This window comes from Mustelus asterias, chromosome 14 (assembly GCF_964213995.1).
Source record: "Mustelus asterias chromosome 14, sMusAst1.hap1.1, whole genome shotgun sequence".
NCBI classification, from domain to species: Eukaryota; Metazoa; Chordata; class Chondrichthyes; order Carcharhiniformes; family Triakidae; genus Mustelus; species Mustelus asterias.
This window is the reverse complement of record NC_135814.1, coordinates 53,661,147-53,678,563: the sequence shown is the minus strand read 5'-3', so window position 1 is coordinate 53,678,563 and position 17,417 is coordinate 53,661,147. Positions and strand designations below refer to the sequence as shown.

The 17,417-nt window shown below is 42.6% G+C and overlaps 1 protein-coding gene across 2 annotated transcripts in view; it reads left to right on the top strand.

Annotated features, from left to right (window-relative positions):
- slc25a12 (solute carrier family 25 member 12) overlaps positions 1–17,417 on the top strand; it is a 122,364-nt gene that overhangs the window by 72,845 nt on the left and 32,102 nt on the right. For both annotated transcript variants that reach the window (XM_078228390.1, XM_078228391.1), the window contains exon 13: positions 9,913–9,993. In XM_078228390.1, coding sequence (XP_078084516.1) covers positions 9,913–9,993 — 81 coding nt within the window. The remainder of the gene's footprint in view (positions 1–9,912; positions 9,994–17,417) is intronic.

Sequence of the window (17,417 nt, the reverse complement as noted above, 5' to 3'; positions counted from 1 at the left end):
CAAATCACCTCACCTTGACATTCAATGGCATTACCATTGCTGAATCACCCACTATCAACATCCTGGAGGTTACTATTGGCCAGAAACTGAACTGGACTAGCCATATAAATATTGTGGCTGCAAGAACAGATCAGAGACTGGGAACGTTGTCGAGAGTAACTCACCACCAGACTGCTTAAAATGTGTCCACCACCTACAAGGCACAAATCAGGAGTGTGGCATAATACTCTCACTTGCCTGGAAGAGTGCAAATCTTTCAACACTCAAGAAGCTTAACACCATCCAGGACAAAGCATCCAGCTTGATTGGCATCTCATCTATCACCTCCAACATTCACTTCTTCCATCGCTGATGCACAGTGGCAGTAGTGTGTACCATTACAAGATATATTGTGCCAACTCACTAAGTCTCCTTTGACAGCACCTTCCAAACCTGTGACCTCTACCACCTTGAAGGACACACGATACATGGACACAGCACTACCTGTACGTTCCCCTGTAACCCACATGCCATCCTGATTTAGATCTATACCGCTGTTCCTTCACTGTCGCTGGGTCAAAATCCTGAAGCTTTCTTCCTAACAGCACTGTGGGTGCACCAACACCTAATGAACTGCAGCAGTTCAAGAAGGCCCCTTGCCACCACATTTCTGGTGTAATCTAGGATGGGCAATAATAATATTGGCCTAGATAGCGATGCCCATGTCTTATTAAAGAATAAAGATCACCTGTTTTCATCTCCAAAGTATCATCTGACTGTGCCCTGCCTCAGCTCATGTGCTGAAACCCTCATCTGTGTCTTTGTTACCTTGTGAATTGATTATTCTAGTCTAGTGCAATCCTTGTTAGACTCCATGATCTACATGCTGTAAATTTGAGGTTATCCAAAACTCAGCTGCTTATGTCCCATTTTACGCCAAATGTCATTCACCCATCAACTCTGTGCTCACTGACCTGCATTGGCTCCTAGTTAAATCTCAATTTTAGAATTCTCGTCCGAGTTTACAAACATTTTAGCATTGGCTTCGACCCTCCCTGTAATCTCCAGCCCCACAACCCTTCAAAATGTCTGCACTCCTCTAATTCTGGCTTCTTGAACAGCTGTTTTTCACTTGCCTAGATCCAAAGTTCTGAAATCTCCTCCTCAGTGAACCTCTCTGCTTCTCTTTTCTCCTTTAAGACACTCTCTTAAACTTTTGTCTTATGGCCAGGTTTTCGTAAATAAGGAAAAACTTGATTTAGCAGAGCATTCAAACTGGTGAAAGGCTCTGACACGCCTACTCGAGAAACTGCATTTCCAGGATCTGGGTCAGCTGAAAGATAAATGCAGTATGTGTGTGCTGTCTGCTGATGCTCACAGCTTTCACATAGCATGTATAACCAAGTTTTGGGTCATCTGCCCTAAAATCTCCTTATGCAGTTTAGTTTCATTCTTTGTTTTACAAAGCTCCTGTGCAGTGCCTTGATATGTTTTATTGCATTAAAGACTTAAGTTTGATAACTTTGCTGAGTTTTGGGTTTTAAATGCAGAAGCCTCGCGAAAAGGCTGGAATTTGGGACAACAGAGTACTGGCTGGTACAGATGCACAAGCCTTCTACATTGTCATAGAGTCACTTGTTTCTATAACATACAAACTCAATCTATTGCATGCTACTTTTGCGGTTTGCCATTGACACCTTATTTTTAGGTGCTCCTGGCATGTCCTCCTGAATTCTTCATCGAACACTGTGCACACTAACAAACTTGACTTTAAATTCAAATTCAGAAAATGGCAACAATGCCCTAGGATTGTCGGCTTGGGTCACTGTGTGGAGTTTGCACATTCTCGTGTCTGCGTGGGTTTCCTCCGGGTGCTCCGGTTTCCTCCCACATTCCAAAGAAGTGCGGGTTAAGTTGATTGGCCATGCTAAAATTGCCCTTTAGTGTCCTGCATAGGTTAGAAGGATTAGCGGGTAAATATGTAGGGATATGGGGGTAGGGTCTGGGTGGGATTGTGGTCGGTGTAGACTCGATGGGCCGAATGGCCTCTTTCTGCACTGTAGGGTTTCTTTGACTCTAAGATTGTCAAAATCTCATGTCATAATGAGCCCAGGTTATTAAATTGACCTTCGCCTCTGACGTTAGGGACAATGTAACTCTAATTTGACCGGCAGGTTCATGTGGGAGATCTATAAAGCCCAGGCTTTTGAACATTAACAGAGTTGAAACGCTCCATAAATTTGAGTTTCAACTTGGGTTAACCTTGATGAGTTTAAAGTTGTGAACCACAGCCTGAAACCGTGGATACTTTTCAGAGTTTGATTAAGTCTGCACTCAAACTATTATACTACCCCAGCTCTTTTTCAAATATTGATTTCTTTATGGTATATTTCCAGAATTAATTTTATCATATTTAGAAGTGACCCTTTCAAAACTTGGGTTTGCTTTAAGATAGAGCTGTTTATCTACAAGAATAACGAACTTTCATAATATTGCTTGAGTCAACAATTTCCCATTCTGTTAGGACCAATGATTCCTATTTGTTTCTTCCATTTCTTCAGATTCCTGGAGTGTTGCAAAAATATGAAATCTATTCCTGATTCTAAAACAGTAAATGGACTTGAAAATCCTAGTTCTTCAACATCTTGGGGTTAAGTCTGAACCAATCATATTTCCGTGCCAGATTGTCTCAATTGTACGGTCTGAATCTCTACCATGACTCAGCAGGAGTTGTTTTGCCTTACTGTTGATATGGAATGGCTGTTAACTGAACAAAGGTTACCCTCTGGTGGAAGTTTTAATGCATTCAATGAAACACTGCTATTAAGGCATACAATGTTGGTTGAAAGATATTTGTCCTGTCCTGGGCTCATTATGACATGAGATTTCGACTGTCCTAGGGCATTGTTGTCATTTTATGAATTTGAATTTAAAGCCAAGTTTGTCAGTGTGCACAGTGTTTGAAGAAGAGTGCAGGAGGACATGCCAGGAGCACCTAAAAATAAGGTGTAAACCCGCTGAAGCAGCAACACAAGACAATTTCAATGGCAAACCGCAAAAGTAGCATGCAATAGACAGAGTAAAATGATCCCACAACCAATAGATCAGATCTAAGCTCTGCCGATCTGTCATATTCAGTCGTGAATGGTGGTGGACTATTAAACAACAAATTGGAGGAGGAGATTCCACAAATATCCCTATTCTCAATGATGGGGGATTCCAGGACCCTAGTGCAAAAGACAAGATGGAAGCATTGGGTGGCATAATGGCACAGTGGTGAGCACTGCTACCTCACAGCGCCAGGGACCCGGGTTCAATTTCAGCCTTGGGTGACTGCCTGTGTGGAGTTTGCACATTCTCTCCATGTCTGTGTGGGTTTTTTCCGGGTGCACCGGTTTCCTCCCACGGTCCAAAGGTGTGCAGGTTAGGTGGATTGGCCATGCTAAAATTCCCCTTAGTGTCCGAAGATCTGTAGGTTAAGGGGATTAGCAGGGTAAATATGTGGGGTTATGGGGATAGGGCAAGGATGGGCCCTTGGTAAGCTGCTCTGTCAGAGAGTTGATGCAGACCCAATGGGTCGAAAGGCCGCCTCCTGCACTGCAGAGATTTTGTGATTCTATGATTTGCAGCAATCTTCAGCCAGATGACCGTCTCCGTCTCCCCTTGAGGTCCCCAGAATTACAGATGATATCAAGAAATGGCAGAAGGCATTGAATAATGCAAAGGCAATGGGCCCTGGCAACAATCCAGCAATAGTGCTGAAGACTTGGTGCTCCAGAACTAGCTGTGCCATTAGCCAAGATGTTCAAGTAGAACACTGGTATCAACCCAGCAGTATAGAAAACTGCCCAGATATGTCCTGTACACAGACACCAGGACAAATCTAACCCAGCCAATTACTGCCCCATTAGTCTTCTCTCAATCATCAGCAAAATAGTGGAAAGGGTTGCCGACACCACTGTCAAGCGGCACTTAGTCTGAAACAACTGAACATTGATGGTCAGTTTGGGTTCCACCAGGGCTAGTCAGGTCCTGGCATCATTACAACCTTAGTCCAAACGTGGACAAAAGAGCTGAACTCCAAAGGTGAGCTGAGAGTAACTGCCTTTGACATCAGGTCCACATTTGACTGAATGTGGCATCAAGGAGCACTAGCAAAACTGGAGTCGATGGGAATCGGGGACTAACTCTCCACTATTAGGAGTCATACCTAGCACAAAGGAAGATGGGAAGATGGCTGTGGTTGTTGGAGGTCAGTCACGTCTGCCCTAGGACATCACTGCAGGAGTTCCTCAAGGTGGTGTCCTAGGCCCAACTATCTTCAGTTGCTTCATTAATGACCATTCTTCTACCATAAGATCAGAAGTGCAAGTGTTGACTGCTGATTGCACAATGTTTGGTGCCATTTGCGATTCCTCAGATGCTGTAGTTGTCCATGCCCATATGGAGCAAGACCTGGACAACATTCAGGCTTGTGCTGACTGGTGGCAAGTAACATTCGTGCCAGACAGTGACCATCTCCAACAAGGGAGAATCCAACTATCCTTAAAACTATCAATATCCTGGGAGTTATTGCATTGATCAGAAACTGAACAGGACCAGCCATTTAAATAGTGTGGCTGTGAGAGCAGGTCAGAGGCTAGGAATCCTGCGGCGAACAACCTCCTGATTCCCCACAGCCTGTCCACCATCTGTAAGGTGCAAGTCAGGAGTGTGAGGGAATATTTCTCTTTGCCTGGATATGTGCAACTCCTCGAAACTCAACACCATCCCAGACAAAGCACCCTATCCATTCACCACCTCCAACATCTACTCCCTCCACTACCGATGCGCAGTGGCAGCAGTATCTACCATCTACAAGATGCAGGAACTCACCAAGGCTCCTTCAATGGTACCTTCCATTCCCACGACCACCTCCATCTAGAAGGACAAACACAGCAGATAGTATCATAGAATCCCTACAGTGCAGAAAGAGGCCATTTGGCTCATCGAGTCTGCACCGGCAGCAATCCCACCCAAGCCCTATCCCCGTAACCGCACACATTTACCTGACTAATGCCCCTTAGATTTACGGGCAATTTAGCATGGCCAATCTGCCTAACCTGCATATCTTTGGTCTGTGAAGGGAAACTGAAACACCCAGCGGGAACCAACGCAGACACAGGGTGAATCTGCAAACTTCACGCCGACGGCCACCCAAGGCTGGAATTGAACCCAGGTCCCTGGCGCTGTGAGGCAGCAGTGCTGACCACTGTGCCGCCTGACATCTGGGAACACCACTTGGAGATTTGTCTCCAAGCCACACATGATCCCTACCTGGAACCATATTGCTGTCCCTTCACTGTTGCTAGGTCAAAATTCTGGAACTCCCCTCCCAAATAGCACTGAATGTACCTACATCACATGGACTGCAGCAGTACAACAAGGCAGCTCCCCACTCCTCCTCAAGGGCAATTAGGAATGGGCAATAAACACGATGCCCATGTCCTGTGAAATAGTTTTTAAAAATTACGACTATGCAATTTTTCCTACTTATTTATTGAAAACTTTTGTTTAAGCATCCAGCAACAATATATCATTTCAAGAAAAGTAGCTGTCCTTCCAACTCCATCATAAAATTTAATTTGTGAAGTAGTGTATCTTTCAAGCAGCTGCACTCTTGGGTTTGCGAAATGGGCGGGCGCCAGATGCCAGCAATTGGCTTGTAATCAGTGGTTCTTCTACAGCATGATGTGACAAGGCAACCTTTAATCTTCACCCAAAATTCATTCTGATTTAGTTTTAGGATTAAATTAAAAACATAAAATTATTATTCCTTCTGTCCATTCCTTCAAAACAGAAGTTAACCATATTCCATCGTCTTGCTGCTTAGATTTCAGAAATAAAATCCATGCGCAATTCTAGTCAATTTGATTTTCCTCAATTGCATTATCCAGCATGTTATTGCAGCAGCCAAATGTGCAAAATTGGCAGCAATTCTTTTAGGTTTGAAATGTACTTAGTTTGTGCCCTGAGGCATTTTCAGAACCTGGTGCAGAGTTGATGGAATAAATAACCTCCTGTATTGCACTGTTCACTGCTTCTAAGGTTGTTTACGATAAGCATTTAGTGTTATTTGGCAGTAACTTTCCACAGGGTGTTAGAAAGGATATGGAAATGAAATGGAATGTATAGCTTCACCATTTATTAATCTTTTTCTGATGAACCTTTGTTCCAATTCATGTAAATGATTATTTGCCTAACCCCACCGCTACCAATTCCATTATTGGGGAATTCCCTCCTATTTGATTTGTCTGAAAACAAAACGAGTGATACCAGATAGGTCATGCTTCATGAGGTGTGTTTTGTGCCTACTGCAAACAATCAAGAAAATACTTGGTTTGGCAAAGCATTCAAGCTGGTGAAAGGCTCTGACACACCTACTTGAGAAACTGCTTTTTCAGAGTCTGGGTCAGCGGAAAGGTAAATGCACTATGTGCTGTCTGCTGATGTTCATAGTTACAACGTAGCATATACTGACAGCAAACATCAACTTGCAGCTATGCTGCTGTATTGATCTATGGGTATGTTTCTATGACATTGGCCTGAGACTATACCATCTAATACACTACTACTTAAGGCAGCCATCAAATGGGACTAGCTGCTCCACACTTTGACGGCAGATTATTGTTTGTGCAGTACAGTTTCCTTGGCTTTACTGTTACCTGTTTTTTTCCAGTCTTTTCTGCTTTAGCTTTAGAAACAGCTGATAATTGCTTTAGATGCAATGAAATACTTCAAAGGCTTTCAGAATTTTTGTCCCCTTGCTTTTGAACATGCCTTTAATTGTTTTGATCCCTCTAAATTTTTCTCCTACTCTGATTTGCTCTTTTAGATCCATCCAAAGCTGCTGTTGAGGTTATGGCAATGGACTACCCTAGGAACATTTGGGGGGGGGGTGGTGTGATTCTCCCAAAAAAGATTCCAAGCATCAAATTTGTGTAAAAACTGGAGTAAATCATGCTGGTTTTTTTCAGTGGGAGTTTCAAAATGAATCTCCCACAGAATGCACTAGCGTAAATCAGCACAAAAATCAGTGGGCAGGGCTTATTCCCGCTGGAAAGGCCGGCAGCATAGCGCTGAGTGGGCCACTGTGCATGCGCCGATCTGTCAGCACTGAGATCGGCCTCCCGATCACTGGCCAGCCCTGTGACCCCCGCAACGCCAGTCTCCCCCCCCCCCCCCCCCGTGACCCCCGCAATGCCATTCTCTCCCTCTTCTTCCCCCCCCCCCCCCAACAGTCCAATCGCTGCCCCCCCGGAATGTGTCTAGGCGGGGAGCTATATTAAACCCCGCTGGAGTGAAATACTCCTGGCAGGAAGTGATTTTGGGGGGGGGTGCGTTTGGGGGGGAATGACGGCGACACACACTAGCAGGCCCAGAGATTTCAGCCCTGGGCCTGCTAATAATGTTTAAAATGTATGGTAATGAACATAATTTTAGCAGCTCCACGCCGATTTCTGGTGCGGAGCTGACGGCACCACAGATCCGGCGACCATAGACTCACGGAAGCCAGGGAGCCAACGAAACGGCCTCTGTTCGAGTCTCCCGGCCTGCTGCACTACAAAAGCAGTGCACCGGGATGGGAGAACTGCCCCCTTGGTGTAAAACAGCACAATCTACTTAAATCTGTCTAAAGCCCATCAGTGTTGTTTCTGGTGAAAATAACTGATGAAGGAAAATCCAATCTTTGTCCTCTATACAGCTTGCATTCCTCGACTGATGATTTCAGAATGAAAGAATAATTTCCTTTACAAATTGAATTTGGTATGCCTAAAGAGGTGACTTGTTCTACACTATTATCACATCCAATGTAATGGATTTCTAGGTAAGGTAAAATCTGACTTCAGTGGATTGGATCTGAAGCGGCAAAGTTGCAACACATACCTTTCATCAAACATTGCTATTAGAAATTTTCTGTCTTTTAGCAGTTAAGTTCTGATTCTTGTTGTTGCCCGCAACTCTCAGCATGAGTTCTGTTAGACCAAGACCACTTGTATCTGGAGATTGTAATGTGATAAGAGAATAGAAGAGTAATTAAGTAAAAATAAATTATGCATCTTGAACAATTTCTTTCTTTGAATTGAGCATTTTCTGCAAAACCAACTTTTCCCAATCATATCCTCTGCCAGGGATCAAATTGTAAACTAGTTCCAGTTCCTGGATTTCATATATATGCTATCGCTAGATGAAAATTGATTAGCATAAACTGATTTTTATGATGATTCAAATGGGTGCTTAATCTGATGTTTAAAATAGATTTAAGGAACTGGATGCCTGTTATTCTCTATGCTAATAAGTTTTACTAGCTCCTATGTCTGTATAGCAAATGTTTAATTTAGGAAAGAATGGATTTGGTGCCCTTTTATCCTCCCTAATCTCTCAACACTTTTGAGCTTGTTATCTCATGTGGTCTCACTGTTACCATCATATCAATCGCAGATAAGATCACCTCTGATCACTTCCTTGTATCACTCTTTTCCCCAACATCCCACCTCCATTGCCATCTCCTGTATCTCTGTCCCTGGAAAAAAGCTACTGTAAATTGTGGCAAATAAATCAAACAGGCCTGAGACAACCTAATTTTCCCTGTGCCTCAAATTATGTTTTTGCATATACGCAGCATACATGGCTGTTTTATAGAAGCAATTTTTTTGAGGCTTCAAAACTCGACTTGTATGCTGACATCTATAGTGTGCTGCAATTTGCTTACAAGTGCACTTTCAAAGTTCAAACTGTTTAGCGTTTAGCCCTCGTTTGCCACAACATATCTGCAAATACTAATTTTGCTCAACAGCTTCCTGATAAAGTCATTACTTTCTGGGGTCAGCATGACTTCATTGGTAACAGCTAGCAACTTCTGAGTTAGAAGATGGTGCATTCAAGTACGCCAGGAGCACAAAAATCAACTCTGATACCCCAATGCAGCACTGAAGGAGTGCTGTTTTATTGAGATACTGTCTTTTAGATGGAATACTAAAGAGGCCTCATGGCATTATTTTGAAGAAGAGCTAGGGAGTTGTCCCTGGTGTCTTGGACAATCCCTCAGTCAACATCACAAGAACAGGTTACCTGGTCAATAGCACATTGTTGTTTGTGGGAAGTTGCTGTGTACAAATTGGCTGCCTTGTTTCCTACACTACAGCAGTGACTAAACATTAAAGTACTTCTGTGCAGAGAAACAGTTAATGTTTCAGGTTGATGACCTTTCGTCAGAAGTGTTCTAAAAGGTAATCGATCTGAAACATTAAACAAAAGAGTTGCCTGTCCTGCGGAGTTTTTCCAGCATTTTTTTTGTTTTTAATTCGGTTCCCTGCCATCTGCGGCATTTTGTTTTTGTTGATTGCAAAGTGTTTTGGCATCCTGCAATCATGAAAGGTGTTATATAAACACGAACCTTTTAAATAATTTTATCCTTGCTATTTTTAGCTTTTTTTTTAGCTGAAGGAAAGGAGAGCACTCATTATTAATCTGTGAAAATAAACACTAGGGAAACGGGAACAACTCCATAGCTCCAGATTGGAATATAAATTACTTTAAGTAGTGTGCCTTTTGGGTTAAGGGCTGCAGTTAACCAATAAAACAGTGATAACTTTTTCCCTCCCCATTGCAGCGTGATTGAACTGGGTGAAGATGCAGCTGTCAGACACTACTCCTTGAAGGGAAAGGGGGCCTGTGGAAGATTTACTTTTGGCCATTTATGGCACCTTCCACTAGATAGACAGCCTGCCTCATGAACTGGCAGTAGCCTTGTCTGTACACCTATCCATCCTCAAAGATTTTGGAAGCTTGACGAAGGGTGTTGAAGGGAGAGGAATTTGTTCAGTTGACAGTACACCTTGTCTTACACGAGATATCAGTGACGTCCCTTTCCTCTCTCTCTCTCTCTAACAGGTGAATGACTTTGTGAGAGACAAATTCACCCAGAGAGATGGTTCGATTCCCGTTGTTGCTGAAATCCTCGCTGGTGGCTGTGTAAGTATCCCTTACAATTACTTTACATCTCTTCAGTTTGTATCATGAGACTTTGCAGCACCGTTCAGTTTGACATTCTTATAGTGGGTTATAACTTTAAACCTGATTGTATTTTACTGATGTTCCCTAATGAGATCTGTCACTATGTCAACGCTGGTCAAAGTGTTGAGAAGGGTACAGTACAGAAAATATTCTGAGTTCATCTTTGAGTTTACGTTCTGCTAAATCAAACTCGCCAGCGAGGATAAAAACTATCTAAGCTTGTGAAGAAAGTTAAGAGTATTTGGAGTTATAACTTGTACAGGTTTTACTTTTTACCAAACTAATTAGGTAGTAGTAGAGGCGGATTCACTTTTGTCTTTTTAAAAAGCGTTTAGACTGTTAGAATGGGTGAGAGGGTATAGAGGGATATGGGCCAAATGCGGGCAATTGGGACTAGCTTGGGGGTTTAAAAAAAGAAGGGTGGCATGGACACATTCGACCAAAGGGCTGTTTCCATGCTGTAAACCTCTATGACTCTAATTCAACTTAATTGTTCCTGACATACCCACATTTTTATCTGTATGCACCAATCTAATGTTCTCCCTTGTTTATTTATATCTGTGTCTTGGAAATACGATTCCTTTTTCAAAAAGGGCAATTTTGAATTTTGAGCTAATTTTCCCAATCTGCTGTCTATCAGTTCTTGATCTGTGCCATATTGTATTCTTCCATTTTGTCAGCAGATAGCTTTCTTGTCTCCTAAATGAGAATAGTAAGCAACCTCTATTAGCTTTCTCAATAACACTGTTTCATCTTATCCCTAGAACCTTGGACAAGACTATGGTTTGTTACATAACCAGAAACATTTTGGAAAACTGGGGGAGATTGGTGGGGAAATGAATGGTGCACCTCAAGCCCAGGGGCTACAAATACTACTTAAAACAGTTTTATCGTTGAAGTATTTCTGTTCCGACCCATGCAGGGGATAGTAACTGGAGACCCATGCAACTAAGATTTAGCTTTACTTGGCGCACATGGAATAGTTCTCAAACTATCCACTCTTTGTTAAATCAGTGTATTACTACTCTCAGGCAATCACACTAGGAATTTATTTCCAACTTTACATTTCTTCTGTTGTAAAAGAAGTTTTATTGAAATGCACAAAATATTAACCACTTTTGTGGATGTGATGTTATAACTTGTACAGGTTACTCCAAATACTCTTAACTTTCTTCAAGCTTAGATAGTTTTTATCCTCGCTGGCGAGTTTGATTTAGCAGAACGTAAACTCAAAGATGTGATGAAAGATTTTCATTAGTGTTTTGATTAAGATCGAACCTTAAATAACGGTCATTACTAAATAGAGATTGGGTAATGGAATGTTTTCCTGTTCTCAGGAGAGTTAAATCCAACAGGAAAAACCATTGCCCTCTACTTGTGTGCACTGACCACTCCTTGGACTGACAGATTCCTTCTGAGGCCATCTGCAAGGCTGCAACCTGGAGCATTAAACATTGTTGTCCTAACTCCAGTGTTAATGACAGATGCTTTGGCATTGCTGTATCTAACATGGCCCGGAGAAGTCCTCAGAATTCCACTGATACTTTCTGTTCTGTTTCTGTATGCTTCTATTTAGATATCCTCATTTATGCCTTGATTAGTGCTTGAGGAAGTATTTAAGAATACTTACTTTAGTGTATAGTCTACATAGTTCTTTGAAAGTTCAGTGTCCACTGCAAAGCTTCCTCAAAACTTGTGTTTTTTTTTATATGGTTTCAAATGACATGGAGCTACTTTGCTGTATTCTTATATTAAATTTCAGTGCTTTTGCTGTTGTTTTTAGTTTCAAAGCTGTCTGCTCCAGGCAAATAATTAAGAATACGTCACACAGTCAGATCTTTTTTGGAGCAGAATGAGGAAAGATCACGTTGACTGCACAGCACTTATATTTCTTAAAGGGATAGTGTATTCGTGCATTCTTTTTTCTTTGTATATGGGGGAAAATATCAAAACAGTCAGGCCATTCACAACATGGATAATTTTTAAAAACTTGAAGCAAAAGCTGTTATTTCATTGTGAATTCACAATGTGTTAAAATAAGTGAGAGTGATCTGTGTTATGCACTTTTTACCCACAAACCTTATTGTTTCAGAATCAACAATCTAAAAAGCTTAGTAAATAGTTATAATGGAATTTGTATATTAAACATTTACAATGCAAATTCCAGTGTTAGCAGTTGTCATAGTGTAGATGCAGGCTTTTATCTTCTAAGTAAAATTGTGGCCCACATTATCCAGTGCCAGCTCCCATTTTCGGCAGCTAACTTCCCTACATCCTGGGGCTCCAGGTAGGTTTTGTAGATGTCTGGTTATTTGCTTCTCTGATCTGCCTCAAATTTATTAAAAACATGAAATCTTGTAAGCTCTTTTTTTAGCTGGAAATCTGAGCCACCATTGAAACTGTTCTCCCTCCTGTGCCTGAAACACTGTTGCTTTGAATTCTCCGTGCCTCTGCGTTATTTTAATGCACTTTTTCTGCAAAAAGATTAGTTCCCCTTTTTACAAAATATTGAGAAACACATTGAAATGAAGCTCTCTGCCAGTGAGCTTGGATATTTCACATTCCCATTGACCCTATTTAATTTTAAAATCTTTAAGAAACACTTAATTTCCTTTAACTCACTCGGCCTTCAAATTCTCTCACCACCATTCATTCTACTCTCTCTCATTTCATCTGAAACATCATCACTCCTCTTTTCTCCTTGTATCTTGAATTTAAAAATTGCAGCATTGCCTGCCAAATATTTTGAGCAGGAAATTAGAGATGCGTGCATAAGGGTACAGCAGTTATTATGGGGGACTTGAATCAGAGTATTATAGAATCATAGAATCCTACAATGCAGAAGGAGGCCATTCGGTCCATCGAGTCTGCATCGGCCACAATCCCACCCAGGCCCTATCGCCATAACCCCATGTACTTACCCTGCTAGTCCCCCTGACACTAAGGGGCAATTTAGCTTGGCCAATTAACCTAACCTAATATTGATTGGGCTCACCAAACTGTTAGCAATGCGGTGGAGGAGGTTTCCTGGAGTGTATAAGGGGTGGTTTCTTCGACCAATATGTTGAGAAACCAACTCGTGAGCAGGCCATCCTAGGCTGGAGTTCCTCCCTAAAATTCTAAGTGTTGAATTCGCGTAAAAACTGGAGTAATTCACATTGGTTTTTTCAGTGGGAGTTCAGAGAAGAATCTCCCACATTCTGTGCACTGCAGGGGTCACTAGCGTGTATATCGTTATAAATCAGTGGGCTGGGCCTATCCCCACTGGAGAGGCCGACATCGGCACACTGAACAGCCCACTGCGCTTGTGCCGATCTGATAGCACCAAGATCGGCACATGCGCAGTAGCCCCGCACTGCCGGCCTCCCGTTCGCTGGCCAGCTCGATCACCCATGATCCCCACTGCCCGATTTCCCCCCCCCCCCCCCACCACCACCATTATTTCCGGGCCAGTCCCAAATCCCCCCCTCCCCAACCTGCCCCAATCGCTGGCCTCCATCCTTCCCCCACCAATCCTGTCTGCAGAGTGGCATCGGGACCTCCATAGGCACTGCCCCCTTGGCACTCACGCCCGAGGGGCAGTACAAAGGTGCCCCCTGGGCATTGGCACTTTGCCCCTTGGGCAGTGCTGGGGCCAAGGCTGGCACTGTCTAGGTGCCAATGCCCACACGCCGCCCGACCCTCTGGGAGGACCCTGATTTTCGCCCCTTCACTCCAGCGGGATCGGGCCGCTAGCTCCACGAAAGTGGGGAGTTACTGTAAACTCCGCTGGAGTGAAATACTCCTGGTGGGGAGGGGAGAGGCTAGTGGGCTAATGGCATTGAAATTAATATTTGCATAGTTTACGTGACTCTACACTGATTTCCAGTGAGGATGTGACGCCACCGGAAATCCGGTGCTGGGAGACACTATCAGGGCAGGAATGCATGTGCAAATCCCGCGTGTTAGCCGCCACGAGATTCTCCCGGTCCACTGCACCAAGCAATTAGTGCAGCGGGATGAGAGAATCGCGCCCCCCTGCCCCCGCAGACTGTTCATTATGTTATGATGGAGGATTAGTTAGCAACCTTGTGGTGCAAGATCTTTTGGGGAAGAGCAGGGCCTTGAACTTAAGGAAAGCTAACTTTGATGGTATGAGACAATCATTGGCAAGGATAACCTGGCAAAGAATTCTTAAGGGATTGACAGTAGATACGCAATGGCAGATATTTAAAGAACGCATGCATGAACTTTAACAACTGTACATCCCTGCCTGGCATAAGAGTAAAATGGGGGAGGTGACTCAACCATGGCTAACAAGGCAAATCAGGGAGTGTTAAAGCCAAAGAGGAGGCATATAAATTGGCCAGAAAAAGCAGCAAACCTGAGGTCTGGGAGAAATTTAAAATCCAGCAGAGGAGGACAAAGGGTATAATTCAGAAGGGGAAAATAGAATACAGGAGTAGGCTTGCAGAAAACAAAAAAGCTGACTGCAAAAGCTTTTATGCTTTTGACAAGATCCCACTCGAGACTAGTGAGCAAAATTAAAGCTCATGGTATTGGGGGTAATGTATTGACATAGATGGAGAACTGGTTGGCAGACAGGAAGCAGAGGGTGGGAATAAATGTGTCTTTCTCAGAGTGACTAGTGGGGTACTGCAGGGTTCAGTATGGGACCCCAGCTGTTCACAATATGCATTAATGATTTGGACAAAGGAATTGAATGCAATATCTCCAAGTTTTTAGACGACACTAAGCTGTGTGGCAATGTGCGCTGTGAGGAGGATGCTAAAAGGCTGCAAGGTTGAACAGGTTGACTGAGTGGGCAAATACTTGGCAAATGCAATATAATGTGGATAAATGTGGAGTTATCCATTTTGGTGGCAAAAACAGGAAGGAAGATTATCTGAATGGTGGAAGTTTAGGAAAAGAGAAGTGCAACGTGACCTGGAGGTTGGCAGTAATAGCAGGTGGTGAGGAAGGCTAATGGCATGCTAGCCTTCATAGCAAGAGGATTTGTGTATTGGAGTAGGGATGTCTTGCTGCAATTATATACGGCCTTGGTGAGGCCACACCTTGAATATTGTGTGCAGTTTTGGTCTCCTAGCCTGAGGAAGGACATTCTTGCTATTGAGGGAGTCCAGCAAAGGTTCACCAGACTGATTCCCGGAATGGCAGGATTGACATGAAGAAAGACTGGATCGACTCGGCTTGTACTCACTGGAATTTAGAAGAATGAGAAGGGATCTCATAGAAACATATAAAATCCTGATGGGAGTGGGCAGGCTGGATGTGGGAAGAATGTCCCGATGTTGAGGAAGTCTGGAACTAGGGGCCACAGTCTAAGAATAAGGGGTAAGGCATTCAGGACTGAGATGAGGAAGAACTTCACTCCACAGTGAACCTGTGGAATTCTCTACCACAGAAAGCTGTTGGGACCAGTTCATTAGATACGTTCAAGACGGAGTTGAACATGGCCCTTGCGGCTAAAGGGATCAAGCAGTATGGAGAGAAAGCGGGAGTGGGATACTGAGAGTGCATGATCAGCCAATTTACTCTCATTGAATAGTGGTGCAGGCTCGAAGGGCTGAATTACCTACTCCTGCACCTATTTTCTATGTTACTATATCTACCTCTTGCTAACTCCATATCACTATGATAGCCGACTATTCCTTATTTCACTAATAATTTACAATATGGTCTTGAAAGGTTTATTTTTGCCCAGTGTACTTCTGTTACTTCCACTTTGTTTGCTATTTATATGTCCGATGTTGTCCTTTCCCACTGTTCTTTAACCATACGCATTCAAATTTATTTTGTTATTGACCGTTTTCTCATTGCCTACATTTTCCCCAACAATTGTAAAATAGATGTTTTGCTACGCTAATTCCTAATTCTTTCCCCTCGACTGCCCCTCTCTTTCTTCTGCTCTGCTGTTTTGAAATTTACTTTCCCAGGGCTGCTTAATTGCTCCCAACTGTTTAGGTGTCCAGAATCACGCTTTACCAATGTACCTACTCACTCAGTTTATTCATTTTAATTTGATTCACAGGGAAGCAGATGCTTTCCTTAGTTTGTTATACTTGCTGTTTATTAAACCCTACCTGTTGCACATTGTTAAAAAAGTATACTCTCTGCCTCGCTGTTAGCACTTCATCTGCTAATACGTTTTATATGTACTGCACAATTCCTGTAACTTTTTCCTGTTATGCCCTTCTGTTGCACTTGGTGTGACAATATTCTTAGTATTATTTCTTCTAATCTGAGCTCAGTTGTCCCACCAAATTTATCAATAATGCTTAATGCTCCAAGTTGTTGCTTTGCAGTTGGCCATAGGAGGAATCCAAGCAGTGGTGAGTGCACAAATGAACTGTGGCTTCTTTCTGCTGCGTTTAACTATACCCAGGATCGCAGAAATACATTCCACGGCCCAATCTGCTGATCACTGCTGAGCAATTGTATTTCCTTAAGACCTGATCTCAAAGAAAACACTGAAGAAACATTTTCATCACATCTCCTGTAGGAGTTCTTTAGAGACCTAAATATTCTGCTGGCTTTTATTTGGGAGATTTCTCTTATTTGATTACAGCTCAGCAAATACAAAGAACTCAAAGAGACAGTAACTTCTGGTTGAAAACTTACTTTATTTAGCCCAGGCCTGGTCCACACATGTGGGAGAAATGACTTGTTGTAGCCCAAGTCATTCTAAATTACATTGTTAAGATGTACTGCAATTATATTTTTCAGAAGTCATTTGCCCGCCTACTCTTTCATCCCAACCAGACGAGCTAATCTTGTTAGTATTAATCATTTACCGTGGCCAATTACATCCTACTCTCTGGCAGCATAAGAATTCATTTGTCTGTAAAATACGAAATCTCCCGCCCTCTGTTTCTTGGCAATCCCAATTATGTAGGTCGTAGAGTTCAAAGGTTCCTTTCCTACTGTCTCTCAGCAACTTCAATTGCATAGGTTGTAAAGTTCAAGAGTTGTTTTCCCACTGTCTGCTGAGCAATCCCTTATCAGAAGAAATTGAATTATTCCATTTGTTCTCGTGTCTGGGAAACTTGTACTTTCTGTAATCCATATTGATTGAAAACTGTGCTCTGTGGCTGTATTGTTCTAAAGAATGTGGTTCGTCTTACTCAATTTTTATCCCACTATGCCTTGGGGCAGTCTGTAGTTGGCCAAGATGTACATTTTAATATAGAATATATAAAAACACACACCTAAATTCTCTAACAATGGTTATATGTTACTATGCAAAACAGTAACTCCTTTGTAACTCCTGGCACTTTGTGCTTTTTCAATACTATATTTATTTCTAAATTAGTTACCCAGATTTATTAGTCTTTTTAGTACCAGATTATCCTAAACCCCTTTAACACCCCCCTAAACGGTTA